General features: G+C 45.6%; 1 protein-coding gene across 5 annotated transcripts in view; it reads left to right on the plus strand.

The window, feature by feature from the left end:
• Positions 1-15,356, plus strand: part of EXOC6 (exocyst complex component 6) — a 277,290-nt gene that overhangs the window by 103,144 nt on the left and 158,790 nt on the right. For all 5 annotated transcript variants that reach the window (XM_083149343.1, XM_083149345.1, XM_083149346.1 and 2 more), the window contains exons 6-8: positions 5,184-5,388; positions 6,778-6,933; positions 8,286-8,354. In XM_083149343.1, the coding sequence (XP_083005469.1) occupies positions 5,184-5,388; positions 6,778-6,933; positions 8,286-8,354 (430 nt within the window). The remainder of the gene's footprint in view (positions 1-5,183; positions 5,389-6,777; positions 6,934-8,285; positions 8,355-15,356) is intronic.

Genomic DNA, 15,356 nt, shown 5'->3' on the forward strand with positions numbered 1-15,356 from the left:
CAAGGCCTTGAGCTGGAGATATATAATTAGCAAGGGGCTCAAGAATGGGTTTAAGTTGGATTATGCTAATTCTGATTTCAGTAACCGCATTAAAAAAAAACCTTCCAGATGAATCAACAGTGTTGTGATAAGCTGATTTGTATAATTTGAATAAAACCGTTTATATGATTTTAATGCCGTTATGGAATTATCTCCCGAGAGGTCACGCCATGTGGAGCTGCTCTATTGGAAATTGGATGAAAGAGTCTTGAAACTCATCTTTGGTATTCTAATTTACGGCTTACACCAAGCCACACATTCACACGTTCACTGACCACATTATTTATTTTAATATCTTGCCAGGTTTATCCTATTAACCGCATCCACGGCTCCGTGCCGAGTATAAAAAAATAAATAAAATAAACTGGCATTTGCAATGAAATACTTAAATTAAATCTTTTTTTTCTATTTCGGTTTAAAGTAATACAGGGGTAAGTGTTAGTTTTTCGGGCTAGGAGAAATGTTTTAAAACATTAGAATTTATTTCAAGTGCAGTATTTTGGGGGACGCTTTCGCATCCGGATGGAGTTTATACAGTAAATGTTTCATCATTGAACGTCTGCTTTTCATTTCACGCCGCTGTTCAGCTTTACTGGTAATTCCATTATCACTCTTGCTTGCACATTTTTCAGCAAAGCTAGAAATACCTATCGTTGGCCAGAACAAGGTCCTCATAGTGCAGTGATGTCACTGAACTGAGAAGCCATCTTCTGTCCAGTCCCGATTAAGCTGAAACAATGGCTGCCTTCACTGGCGCTCGATTGCACACACAGCGAAACGGTACGCGTCCTCCCGACCTGTTCATACCCCCACTATCCAAGTCGGCGTGGAGTTGATTTTATAAAGCGTGGCGAGCGCAGCGAGCCACCGAGCCCGAAGTGTGGCGAGCGCAGCGAGCACCGCGAGGGGATGCGGAAAACGATCCCGAAGCGTGGTGAGCGTTTACTTGGATTACTTGACGTGTATTCCGTGTCCCCTTGCTGCACTCGCCACGATTCGGGCTTCAACACGCTTTATAAGATCAACTCCACGCCAACGTGGATAGTGGGGGTATGAACAGGATGGGAGGACGCGTACCGCGTCCGCTTGCCGCGCTTCGGGCTGACTTGGATAGTGGGTGTGTGCAAAGATGGAATAGCATGCAAATCGGCAGGAAATTGCGGAAAATCGGGCGCTAAATCGTATGCGATTTAGATAAAATTGGGCGCCGTGATAATACACAAGTACCCATTTTATTTTCTATTGTAAAAACTATATGTCACGGCACATGGAACATTTTTGTAGGTATGGCCCCCAACTTTAGCCAATGATTCTACTTTTATTATGGCAAGAGTTACATCTACATGAAAACATGCAGTGTATTGAAAATGTAATTAAAATAGACTTTGATGATTAGGTAATCTACAGGACCATCCAGCCTGCCCTTTTTTGGTGTCTTTCCTCGGTACTTATGTATTATCTGGACTCCCATGTTAAATGCACCCCATTTTTTCATACCCCTACTATCCAACTACGCATGGAGTTGATTTTATATAGTGTGTCGAGCGCAGCGAGCCCCGCGAGGGGACGCGGTCTCATAAGAAAAACGGGAGTCCAGATATTACATAAGTACCGAATTCTGCGATTTCTAAAATAAATAAAATATTATCCCCTTTCCCCCTTCTCCTGCTAGTTATATTCTACTATTAGTGCTGGTGGTGGTAAAATCAAGCGAACAAAGAGCATAGAGTCTCCCTGAATTTTCCATAATCAGCTCTAGCCTTTATTAAAACTTATCAAAAAAGACTCATGCACACAAACATACAATGAATAAAGACCTCTTTCTTGAAATAACCAAACACTTCTATCATTCGCTGATTTATTACCTTTATTCTGTACAGAGGCAGAACTCTGGGAGGCAATGGAGTCATCTGCCGCCGGGCTCCTGCTCCCAAGGGGGCACCTCTCCTCCCCTTCAAGTTGGAATCAGTCAAATGTAAACAAGGAAAGAGGGAAAGTGGACTCTTTTTGTGGGGCACTCTTTGAATACTGATTGATTTAAAATTTAGCTTTTATTAGAATCGTTTATAAAATATTTTTGGACTGACACACTGATGGATGTCCAACAAACAAATAAAGAAATAAAGACAAAAAACAAAAACAAAAGCAAAAACAAAAACAAATAGGATTGCAGTGAGCTTGGCAAATTTATACGCTATGCAATCAGTCAAATGTAAGCAGTTGATATTGCTAATGAGGCTGACTTCCCCTCCTAACATCATTTTTGCAAGTGTCCCGTGACCCTACTGGAGACAGACACCTTACTCAGGGGCAGATTTATTAAGCTCGGTGAAGTGATAAACTGTCTGGTTTTTATCACCGTCCAATCAGCTCCTATGTGTCATGTTTCAAACCAAGCCTGTAACTTCACAGGTAGGAGCTGACTGGCCGGTGATAAAACCAGACAGTTTATCACTTCACCGAGCTTAATAAATTTACCCCTGAATGAGCTATATGGGGGGGGGCACCAATACTTATCTTGCCTCTGGGCAACTGGGATGAACTTACGCCACTGATTCTGTATACCCCATAGGCATCTAAGTGAAAAACTATATAGAAGGGTGAGCGTGTTCATGAGGAGTTGCATCGCGGATGACCGGCTAGAACCTCTCAAGGCTGCATTCTAATTGGTCCGGACAGTCAGATAGTACCCCATGTGGGCTTACTACTATCCAATACTATTCAATCAAAATGAAAAACAGCCCTGTGTTGATCGGCCTAGAGCTGGTTAGAGCCATGCTTTAGGGACCCATGGTGTGTGTCTTCCTGCCTTAGATGGTAACGTTTCTTGCTTCTTTGCTCTGTTTGACTTCTTCTCTCCTCATTTTCCGACCTTGGCAACGTCTCCACCCCTTGCTTTAGTTCTCCCCTATGCGTTTCCTATAAATATTTTTAACTTCCTCATCTTTGCGGCAACCGCTTACGCTACGGAACTTATGTAGCACCATTGTTCACTCGCCACGCTAAGGGTTCGGTGGCTTGCTTCGGTAGCCACAACTTTACTAAAGGTAATAGATGGTAGAGTGGACACAGGAGGGTGGGGTACTTCCTTGCCGAAAATCCTTACGTAGCGGTTAAGTAGCGGCTAATGTAACTGGCGTAGCAGTGACCGCAAAGAGGACGAAGTACCTAGGAGTTTGTGTATCCATCCTATCCTTTGTGTGAGCTACCCCAGGTACTCCTGTTTCCAGTTTCCTCCAACAGTCCAGAAATATGCTGCCAGCTTAATTGACTCCTAGAGTGTTGTAGGCAACATACTGTAGATTGCAAGCTCCACTGGGGAAGGGACTGATGGGAATGGCCAAATATTCTCTGGTAAATGCATGCTCCTTCCCTTGAACTGTATATACCATGTCAGCACTGCTGGGTTCTCAGACCCCTGTAGATCCCAATAAACTCAGCTCCTCGGCACAACCATATCAATAAAGCTGAGTGAATGGGATGTGGTTAGGGAAGCCAATCCCGGAGCATTTTTTCAATCCCGGATCTCAGGATTGAAAAATGCCCATTCCCGGGATCCCGGGATTGGCTTCCCTAATTTAAAAAACGCACCCCGGCCGCCCCGCATATTTACTTACATGTGGGCTGGGGTGCGGTGCGGCGGGGTGTGTGGGTGGGCAGCCGGCAGGTGGATGGGCGGGGAGCCGGCCGGATGGACGGGCGGGGAGCCGGCCTGGAGGGTGGGTGGATGGGCGGGTAGCGGCTAGTGGGGCGGGCAGCGAGCTGGGGGCGGGCTTCTGGGGAGCCAGCCGGGTTGGTGGGCAGGGGCAAACGCATGCTGCACAGAGCCACACTGGCTCTGTGCAGCTGCTTGGCCTGCGCAGCGTGACCTCTGTACTTGTCACGCTGCGCAGGGATGTACTACCGGGGAAGGGAGAAGCCGGGCAGTGTCTGAGCACACGCTCAGACGCTGGCCGGCAGTCTAATCCCGAAATCCCGGGATTGGAAACTCCAATCCCGGGATTGAAATCCCGGCGTTTTAGGGGCCGGATCCCGCCGATCCCGATCCCGGGATTGGCCACCCTAGATGTGGTGTAGAAGATCTACAGGAATTAGTTAGGCAGTCCTTAGGACAACCCTATATAGGCAACATGCATTAGGTTGACATGGTCAAAAGGTCGACATGGGAAAGGTAGACAGTAATAAAGGTTGGCATGGTCAGTCGACATGGGAATGGATTACACAAAATAGGTTGACACCAATTTTTTATAAGTTTTTGGTGTTTCATGATACATGACCACACTTATTGCAGATGTACCCTTGCAGGCTTGCTTCTCTCACTTCCTTCTCAAATGGACAAAACCATGTGCACTGCAGGTGGGGCAGATGTTACTTGTGCAGAGAGAATTAGATTTGGGTGGGGTTTTACTTTAAAGTGAGATCTATATTGCAGTGTAAAAATAAAGCAGCCAGTATTTACCCTGCACAGAAACAAAATAACTCACCCAAATCTAATTCTATCTGCACCTGTTACATCTGCCCCCCTGCAGTGCACACAATTTTGTCCATTTAAGAAGGAATTTGCCAGAAGGAGTGAACCAGAATATTCCCCATAGTCCATATGGATGGTAAATAAAGCAAAAGTAAAAAAAAAAGTATGTAAAAAATATGTTCTTTATGTTGACCACTTAACCCTTTCGTGCTAATGCACTTTGTCAATACGATGTCAACCTATTTAATGTCTATTTACACTAGTGGTTCCCAACCTCGGTACCCCTAACAGTTCAGGTTGTTCAAGTCACTCAACTGGTGCACTGTGTATCACCAACGGTCACATTTACCAATCAACAGGTGACTCGGTCAATGGGAGCTGTTGGGGGTTCTTGAAGTCCGGAGTTGGGAACCACTGATCTAGACACTGTCTATACGTTGGAAACCCAGTGAATACCAAAAACATTGGTATTACAGTATATGGGGATGGTACTATAAAGAGAAGGGCACTGAATTTAACTAATAATAAATTCCCATGTCCCTTGTAAATGGCTTTGTGGCCTACTGCATATCTGAGTCAGCTGGGGTAATGTTATTCATTCTTTATGTCTCAATGTGGATAGGAAACATTAGACGTGCTCTCACACATTAACTGTATGTCTCTCCATCATTAGGTATTACTCTGCCCTAAAGACAATGGACCAACTTGAACACCTTTATCTCCCCCATGTTTCCCAGTATCGCTTCTGTCAGTTAATGGGGGAGACTCTTCCAAAGTTACGAGAAGGAATCAAAGAGATCTCCATGTCGGGTCTAAAAGACTTTCTAGAGAGTATCAGGAAGCATTCAGACAAGATAGGCGAGACTGCAATGAAGCAAGTAAGTGTTAAGGTGCCCATACACCGAGCCAATTTGGGCCGATTGCGACGAATCAGGGCGTGAAATCTGCCCAAATCGGCTCGGTTTGATGTCCCCTTAGGTCCGATGTGCGGTCCCGTGCGCATCCGACCCGAGCAGTAGTGCGTCCAACCACCCGTCCTGGTACCTCCTACTTGTGCAGCAGGGGGCGGACTGTGTCGTCTGGCCAACTGGTTGGGTGGCGGGAGCGGGCAGCGGCGGCTAGGAAGCAGCATGGGGTGGGCAGCGGGGTCCCTCTGCGGCGCTGGTCAGCGGGTCCAGTGCCTCAGAGGGACCCAGCTGCCCGCCCCATGCTGCCGGGACCCCCCTGCCCGCCCCCCACCAATTCCCCAGGTATATACATGCAATATATCGCATGCGATTTATTGCATGTATAATTTGCCACATCAAGTGTCTTTGAAGGGCAAACTGGTCCAACTTGTCCTAAAGACAAGTCGGACCCAGTGTATGGGGGCCTTTAGTCCTTCTGCCATTTCTTACCCCATTGGGGCCATTCACAGGAAAGATGGGCTGCTTTTAAAGACTTGGCAATTATTTTATTTCATGTTGTTTTTAGGACACTATTCATCATATATGAAGCAAAGACTTTGAAAGCTAGTCTGCTACCTTCTGTGTATGTGCATGTGTGAGAAAGAGATATAGCTTCACTCTTTGCCAGCAGATGGTAGTGTTTCAGAGACTCACGGATACTAGACATATATATATATATATATATATATATATATATATATATAATTGGCGGTGAACGCTTAGCTCTGCAATTTATATTCATACAATGTGGTCACATACCACTTACACCCTTTTACACCCAACCTTTTTGTGATCACATCTTCTCAGGCACCCCTAGTTTTGCAGCAGATTTGCTTGGTGGCTGTCTCACCTTTTAAAAGCCATAAGTCTGTTGGCAGGTGAGCTTTAAATCAGTTAGCATGCTGAAAGTTTAATTTTGAATCAGTTACCAGGTTTATAAAAGTGGTAGAGTAGAGCTTGAACAATGAAATTAGGTCCCTTGACATTATATGCATTGATCACTTAATAAACTAAAATCCAACTGTTTATTATAGCGAGTTCTGTGAAGTTTTATATAAATTGCAAAAGTGACACGATTTAAGCCGTTTTTTCAAATTATTTTTTGTCCGTGATTATCCCTTTTTTTAAACCGATTGTTAATCGAATTTACACAGGGGTAGGCGAACATCTCTAGCACAAAGACGCAGCAGCTGTGAACTAGCGCCCATTACTGAATGAGGCCCTATGTAACCTAGTAGTGCACATTGCAGTATACTATAGTCCTGTAATGTTGATACGCCTACGTCTTACTTTTGGTTTTGTTTTACTAACTAAACGCAGGCACAGCTACAGAAAACGTTCCATGTTGCGCTGCACAGACAGACTAATGTCACCTACAGAAAGTCCATGTACATCACTAACGGCCATGCCTCTGACGGGGAAAACGGAATTAAATCACAAAGTCAAACCCCGGAAGATGAGGAACCAGAGGAAGAGGTATCTATTATTTGCTAATGGTGCTTTTATTGGATTCATTTAATGTAAATATGATCTTCCGCGAATAGATCTACGTTCTATGTTAATGGTATGGCTGGTTATTGTAGTGCTGCTTGCTAGCAGGTTTCAGACGTAACCCCCTTTGGCTATGGTAACTAGGAGCATAGGCGCCGATTCTGTGGGTGTGCAAGGGCCTGAGCACCCACGGAAATTGATGAGCACCCATGGGCCCGAGTCTCACTGGGCTGCCACATTAACTTGCTAATTTGCGGCTGCAGCACGCTCATCACCAGACCCGCCGCCTGGGAAACAGGATGGCAGGAAGAGTGTATTCTGTCCGTGGAGTAATACACGGATGTGGGGCGGGCCAGTCTGTGCATGCTCTGTGCGACGCCGGCGTCTGACATCAACTGTGCTGCATAATATAAATTAGGGATGGCCATCGGCCATCAATGATTCAAAATCATCGATGGTTCATGGCTGATGTTGAAAACTTTTGGCATCAATTTTTTTTCCAAAGTGCCGGGACACGGAGCATAGCCCCGCCCCTGACACCCGCAAAGCCCCGCCCCCATGTTTTGATTGGCCTACAGGCCAATTAATCAAACTCAATGGATGACCATCGATATAAAAATATCGATGGTCATCCATTGCATAGCTTAGCACTATCGATGGCCAGTTGCAGAATTGACATCGATGGCAATGGCAACGATGGCCATCCCTAATATAAATTGGTGTTATTTTGTGGCCACGCCCCTTCCCCATGAAGCCACTTCTCTATATTTTTGGCTTGAGCACCCACCAGCAAAAACATAAATCGGCCCCTGTGACTAGGAGCTGCGCAAACACATTAGAGTACTGATCATAGAGTGGACAAGATTTAGGTCAACACTCATTAGGTCGACCACTAATGGGCAACAGGCCATGGGTCGACACCTGAGAATGGTCAACAGGGTCAAAAGATTGACGCGAGCAAAAGGTTGACGGTGAAAAAGGTTGATACGAATGAGGTCGATATGAGTTTTTCATTTTTTGGGGGGGGGGGGGGGGGGGGGGGGTGTCTGTGTCGCCATTTTCCGGCACACTGTTTTATTCTCCCTCTATGCCCACTGGAATGGTAAAGTATGAACAAGTCGGTTTTTGGGAAAAAAAAAACCTATTGCTAGTGTCAACCTTTTGACCCTGTCGACCTTAAGCATGTCAACCTTTTCAGGTGTCGCCCTATGGCCTGTAGACCATTAGTGGTTGACCTAATGCTTGTGGAGCTAGACACTGTAACGACCACATTACCTACCTGGCAGGGCTTGGTCAGGCACCACACGTACTAATTCTACATGTCCTGTTTTCCTTAGGTTCTAAGTGTCCAGGATTTAGTAGACTTCACACCTGTGTATCGCTGTCTTCACATCTATACAGTTCTGGTGAGTACAGCTTTGTGGACCAATAGGAATTTATTCCTCGGTAGTGAAAAATAGTCTGCCCCTAGCTAAGAATACCGGGAGGTGGTTCTCTTAGGGGTACATTTACTAAGATAAGTATAGATAAGATACGTTCTACTGAAATGGGATGTTGCCCATAGCAACCAAACAGATTCTACATCATATTTATTTAGAACCTTCTAGAAGATAATACAATCTGATTGGTTGCTATGGGCAACATCCCATCTTCAAAAGAACTCCTATCTTAGTAAATTGACCTCTTAGAAAGCTGTGCCCACTTCTCTACAGTGATGTGCGCGGTGTGTCCTGAAACTAGTTTTACACCTCCCTATACAGTGTGGTCAACACAGATATGATGACATATGACATGTTGAATTGCACAGAGTTGACATAGTCACAATGTCGACATAATGTGCATGTCAACAGTCAGCATAGGATTTTTTTTAACTTGATAGGCCTAACATCAGCCTGACCATAAATCTAAATCTCATGAGCATGTCAACATATCTACAGTATGTTGACATTGCGTATTTTGACGTGTTCCATGTTGACATAGCATCTATGCAAACTTCATGACTACATCCTCTCCCAATGTCATTGCCTCTATGTACATATAAACCTTGTTTCCTCTTTAGATAACATCATATGAGTTAGCACTTGCATGGCGTGAACTACCCTGTACAACAACCATCTGAATGTATTAATTTATTATTATTTATTTACAGTTACTTATATAGCGCAGACTTTTCCATTGCGTTTTACAATGAGAAACGACAGTGATTAAACAAACTGGGTAGAAACAAACCGACATGGAGGTAGGAGGGCCCTGCTCATAAGATTACAGTCTATAGGGATAATAGGAGGAATACATAAGGATAGAATTCCATAGCATGGCAGTCCCACCAGATTACAAGACGGTCCTGATGGGATACAATTAGATATGAATGCTACTGGAGATTATGTGGGTGTTCCTGAATAGGATAAGCTTGCCTGAAGAGGTGAGTTTTCAGGGAACGCTTGAAAGTTTGGAAGCTAGAGAGACAATTCAAACAGGTCCTCAGAAGAGTCAGGCTGGTTTATCTGTGTTCAGTAATGATTTAGCAAAACTTGGAGAGAGATAACGTACCAACCAAGAACCAATCAGCTCCTAACTGCCATGTTATAGGCTGTGTTTGATTAATGACAGGAGCTGATTGGCTGGCACTTTATCTGTCTCCAAACTTTTATAGATGCATAGAAATCAAACTTCAGAATTTTCGGAAAGGGCTGTTAAGCATAGGACACATAAATAGGAGGTTTAGTAGGATGTAAGAGGTTAATCTGAAATACAGGTAAATCCGGCTTGTTTATGAAGTTGACACCCTTCAACAAACTAGTTTAACCATCATAAACAGCATTTATTATGTAAAATGCCCTACAGTAAAGCTGTAAGTGTTGTTCTTGTCAATTTTATAATGAGCTAATTTAAATATGATCACATTTATTCTTAAACTGACCTTTAAGTTGTGTTTTTATTGCACTTGCACCGCATCAGAACTGCAATATCCCTTCCTTAATAGTCTCCCTGTGCTTTTCAATTGAGATTCTCGTGATTAGTCCTGTAACTTCCCAAGCGCCATAAATCTTCTCAGGCCCAGTTTCCTGTAATAAAATTTTTATAGTTGTGTCATAATGATAAAGAAGTTGAGGTTTAGGAGGGAAATGCGAATTTCTAATGCAGAGCCTGCAAAGTTTGACTGGTTTGATATACTGTATGGTGGCTGAGAAAAGGGAACATTATGCAGTAGAATTGTACAAATCAAGTCCGCGTCCGTGAAGATGTACAAGGAATAAATCTCAGACCTGTCGTTTTACTTTCTTTAGGGAAAGAAAAAACTGATGGAAAGAAGGGAATGTTAGGAACACTTTTGTTGCTTTCAGAGCGCATAACTGGCTTTGACCCTGTATTTGAAAACGTTTCCAAAAACGGGTCTGCCAGGTAAACCCCCTTTCACACCGCATCTCTTAAACGGTAAGTGCCGGTTTTTTGACACTGGCAGACCCGTTTTTGGAAACTTTCCAAATACAGCAGGGTCAAAGCCAGTCCCCCCCCTTAGCATCCTCATCCCCCCAGAGCCCGGCCACCCCCGGGCCCGGCTCCCGCAGCCTGGATCGGAAGCTGCTGCTGAAGAACAAGCAGTGGGCGCAGGAGCAGGAGTGGGTGCGCGGGGAGCTGCAGCGGGGAGACACATGTCCCCCGGGCTCCGGCTGCTGCTCTGCACATCCCACACCGCGGCCAGCGAGGTCGCTGCCCGCCTGCTCAGGCCGGGGGGATGCTCGTCCAGAGTGCTGAGGGTGATAGGCCAGGCCTTCGATGCTGCTGCCGCCGCCGCCTCCTCCTCCAGCAGGGACAGAACTGAGAGTGAGGGGGGAGCCTGGGCGGGAAGCACGCTGGAGCTCGGATGCCTGGGGAGGGAGTGTTGGGAGGAAGGCAGCGGCGTGGCTCTACCCCAGGACTCTGACAGCCTGAGCCCCGCTGTGTGCCAGGGGCTGGAACTCTTCCACTGCAGGGCCACGTCCTCCTCGTCCTCTTCCTCGGTGGAGGAGCGGAGCGCCGAGCTTCAGCCCGGTGGTGAGTAGCAGGAGGCTGGGGGGAGTCGGGGGATTTTAACCCGCGGGGGGGGGGGGGGGGGCGGGGGGCTCCAGTGCTATGAATATTTAATGAGCGCTCATTGAATATTCACTGTGCTGAATTTAGGACCCAGATTATTGGCTGGGTCCGAAATACCGTTTCAGACCCGATTTTGATACCGGGTCTGAAACTTGTAGGACCCTCCATTTTAACCGTTTTACGAAAACGGCTTTTGTAAAACGGTAAAGTGGTTCTGCACCTTTCAGACCACACAGATTACCGCTTTAAAACGGTTAAAAATCGGCAAAATACCAGTTTTTAAGTGCGGTCTGAAAGGGGTATTTGCCGCGCATTTAGATCAGAATGGGAGAATTGCATCTTTTTTTGCACATGCGGAATCCTTCGTCCATAGTACAGTATTGCAGATCCCTGGTTTGCATCTGCAGAGGCGGAGCTTTGGAGGGAAGGAGCTAAAGTAGTTAACACAAGCCAAGTACCGCAAAGGCGCCTTTATGTGTACTGGTCAGATGGGAGCCAGCATTGTATACTGGTCAAGTGTGTGCTCACATTGTACACTGATTCTGTGCTTTTAGCCTGGTGAACAGGTGAAGGCCTGCACCGTATAATGGTCAGGTGGGGCCTGTATTATATACTGGTCAGGGAGCCCTCATTGTATGCTGATCACGTGGGGCTCTTATTGTGTATTGGTCAAGGGGCCCTGAATCATATACTGGTCTGGTGGGATCCCATATTATATACTGGTCAGGTGCAAACTCAAATTGTACACTGGTCATATGAGAGCTTACATTATATACTGGTCAGGTGGTAGCTCGCATTATATACGGTCAGGTGGGAGGCCCGCATTATATACTGGTCAGGTGGGAGCTTGCATTATATACTGGTCAGGTGGGAGCCCGCATTATATACTGGTCAGGTGGGAGCCCGCATTATATACTGGTCAGGTGGGAGCCCGCATTATATACTGGTCAGGTGGGAGCCCGCATTATATACTGGTCAGGTGGGAGCCCGCATTATATACTGGTCAGGTGGGAGCTCCCATTATATACTGGTCAGGTGGGAGCTCCCATTATATACTGGTCAGGTGGGAGCATGCATTATATACTGGTCAGGTGGGAGCCCGCATTATATACTGGTCAGATGAGAGCTCGCATTATATACTGGTCAGGTGAGAGCTCGCATTATATACTGGTCAGGTGGGAGCTGGCATTATATACTGGTCAGGTGGGAGCTGGCATTATATACTGGTCAGGTGAGAGCTTGCATTATATACTGGTCAGGTGGGAGCTCGCATTATATACTGGTCAGGTGGGAGCATGCATTATATACTGGTCAAGTGGGAGCTCGCATTATATACTGGTCAGGTGAGAGCCCGCATTATATACTGGTCAGGTGGGAGCCCGCATTATATACTGGTCAGGTGGGAGCCCGCATTATATACTGGTCAGGTGGGAGCCCGCATTATATACTGGTCAGGTGGGAGCTCCCATTATATACTGGTCAGGTGGGAGCTCCCATTATATACTGGTCAGGTGGGAGCATGCATTATATACTGGTCAGGTGGGAGCCCGCATTATATACTGGTCAGATGAGAGCTCGCATTATATACTGGTCAGGTGAGAGCTCGCATTATATACTGGTCAGGTGGGAGCTGGCATTATATACTGGTCAGGTGGGAGCTGGCATTATATACTGGTCAGGTGAGAGCTTGCATTATATACTGGTCAGGTGGGAGCTCGCATTATATACTGGTCAGGTGGGAGCATGCATTATATACTGGTCAAGTAGGAGCTTGCATTATATACTGGTCAGGTGAGAGCCCGCATTATATACTGGTCAGGTGGGGGCATGCATTATATACTGGTCAGGTGGGAGCACGCATTATATACTGATAAGGTGGGGGCATGCATTATATACTGGTCAGGTGGGAGCCCGCATTATATACTGATAAGGTGGGGGCATGCATTATATACTGGTCAGGTGGGGGCATGCATTATATACTGGTCAGGTGGGAGCTGGCATTATATACTGATAAGGTGGGGGCATGCATTATATACAGGTCAGGTGGGAGCTTGCATTATATATTGGTCAGGTGGGAGCATGCATTATATACTGGTCAGGTGGGAGCTGGCATTATATACTGGTCAGGTGGGAGCTTGCATTATATACTGGTCAGGTGGGAGCATGCATTATATACTGGTCAGGTGGGAGCTGGCATTATATACTGATAAGGTGGGAGCTCGCATTATATACTGGTCAGGTGAGAGCCCGCATTATATACTGATAAGGTGGGGGCATGCATTATATACTGGTCAGGTGGGGGCATGCATTATATACTGGTCAGGTGGGGGCATGCATTATATACTGGTCAGGTGAGAGCCCGCATTATATACTGATAAGGTGGGGGCATGCATTATATACTGGTCAGGTGAGAGCCCGCATTATATACTGATAAGGTGGGGGCATGCATTATATACTGGTCAGGTGGGAGCATGCATTATATACTGGTCATCTAGTGGCCTGCTTTGTGAACAGGTTGTAAGCCACTACAGTACAGTGCAAGAGTTATATATCATGTTCCTAGAGAGTCCACATTGTATAATAATCCAGCTGGAGTGTCTTATAATAAATAAACTTTACTCTTAGTAATTATACCTAAATATATAATTACTGATGTAGTGCCATACTTCCTTCATCTCTATAGTGTTTGTTTCTGGCAATCCGCGTGATACAATTGCACTAGTGCCCAGCATTCTGGCCATAACATTTAAACCACTGACAGGTGCAGTGAAGATCATTGAACACTCCTTTCTTAAAGTTGAATTGTTGGAAACAAAATAAAAAGGAACTGATCTGAGCGACTTTGACAAGGTCAAAATTGTGGGGGCTAAACATTTGGGTCAGAACATCTCCAAAATGGCAGGTCTTGTGCGGTGTTCCAGGTATGCAGTGGTTAGTACCTACCAAAAGTGGTTCAAAGAAGAACAACTGGTGAACCAACAATAAGGCTGATTGATGCGTAATGGGAGAGCCGGGTTGCCCGTCTGGTCCAATCACAGAGAAGAACTATGCTGTTGCACAAAATGCTGAAAAGGTTAACGTTGACTATGAGAGAAACAGGTCAGAACACACAGTGCTTATGCCTCTGCATAGCCGCAGACCAGTCAGAGTGCACCTGCTGACTCCTGTCCACAACTGAAAGCACTTAACATGGGCACATGAATGTCAGAACTGGAACATGGAGCAATGAAAGATGGCGACCAAGTTTGATATATCACCTGTACTTTGACAAACCTTGGGTCCTGGCAGTCATGTAGATGTTACTTTGACACATAGGGGAAATTTACTAAGATGTGTATTCTACTTCACATAATCTACTTCTTATTTATTTTGCACCCTCTAGAACAGTGATTTTCAACCTTTTTACCTTGTGGCACACTAAATACGATTTCACAATTGCCAAGGCACACCATGAGATCCCCACAGGGCAAAACACATTGGCTCCCACAGAAAAAAAAAATCTATTGGCCCCCATATAAAAAACAAACACACTGGTAACAAACTAAAATACATTGGCCCTTTACATGAAAAGTAGAGACCAATAAATAGCAGTTGAACTGGTGATTGCTGTAAACTGGTTTGGGCATCTCTAGATCTGGGGGCACACTTGAGAACAACTCAAGGCACACTAGTGTACCACGGCACAGTGGTTGAAAAACACTGCTCTAGAAGATAGCCCATAGCAACATCACATGTTAAATAGAATACACATCTTAGTAAATTCCCCCCATACTGTCTACCTAAACATTGTAGCAGACCAAGTACCACCCTTCATTTCACCAGTATTCCCTAATGGCAGTGGTCTCTCACACTGCAAAAACTGTTCAGGATTGGCTTTGAAAATTTAGTGTACTGGGCTATTCTCCGTAGTGAAATCGCATCGCGCAGCGTGTATAGTGCTGTGCGATGAGATGTCCATATGAAGTGCACAGGAGTGCTTATACAATGATATATCGCATGGGATCGCAGGGCACCATAGACAAGGTGCGATGTGATGCAATATTTCATAGTAGAAGCACCCATGCGATGAGATGTGATGGGTGCTTACTATGAGATATGATGGGATGAGATGTGATGTGTGCTTAGTATTACAATTGAAAGCACCTATGCCATTGTTTAGTAGTAGTAGTAGTACGTTTATTTATAGCGTCACATCCAGGATCAACGCCACCCCAAAGCAAGGGGAGCGGCGGCGGAACGCATCCTCCGACCTTTTCATACCCCCACTATCCACGTTGGCGTGGAGTTGATTTTGTAAAGTGTGGCAAGCGCAGCGAGCCACCGAGCCCGAAGCA

This window comes from Crinia signifera, chromosome 6, assembly GCF_055691185.1.
Source record: "Crinia signifera chromosome 6, ASM5569118v1, whole genome shotgun sequence".
Lineage (NCBI taxonomy): Eukaryota > Metazoa > Chordata > Amphibia > Anura > Myobatrachidae > Crinia > Crinia signifera.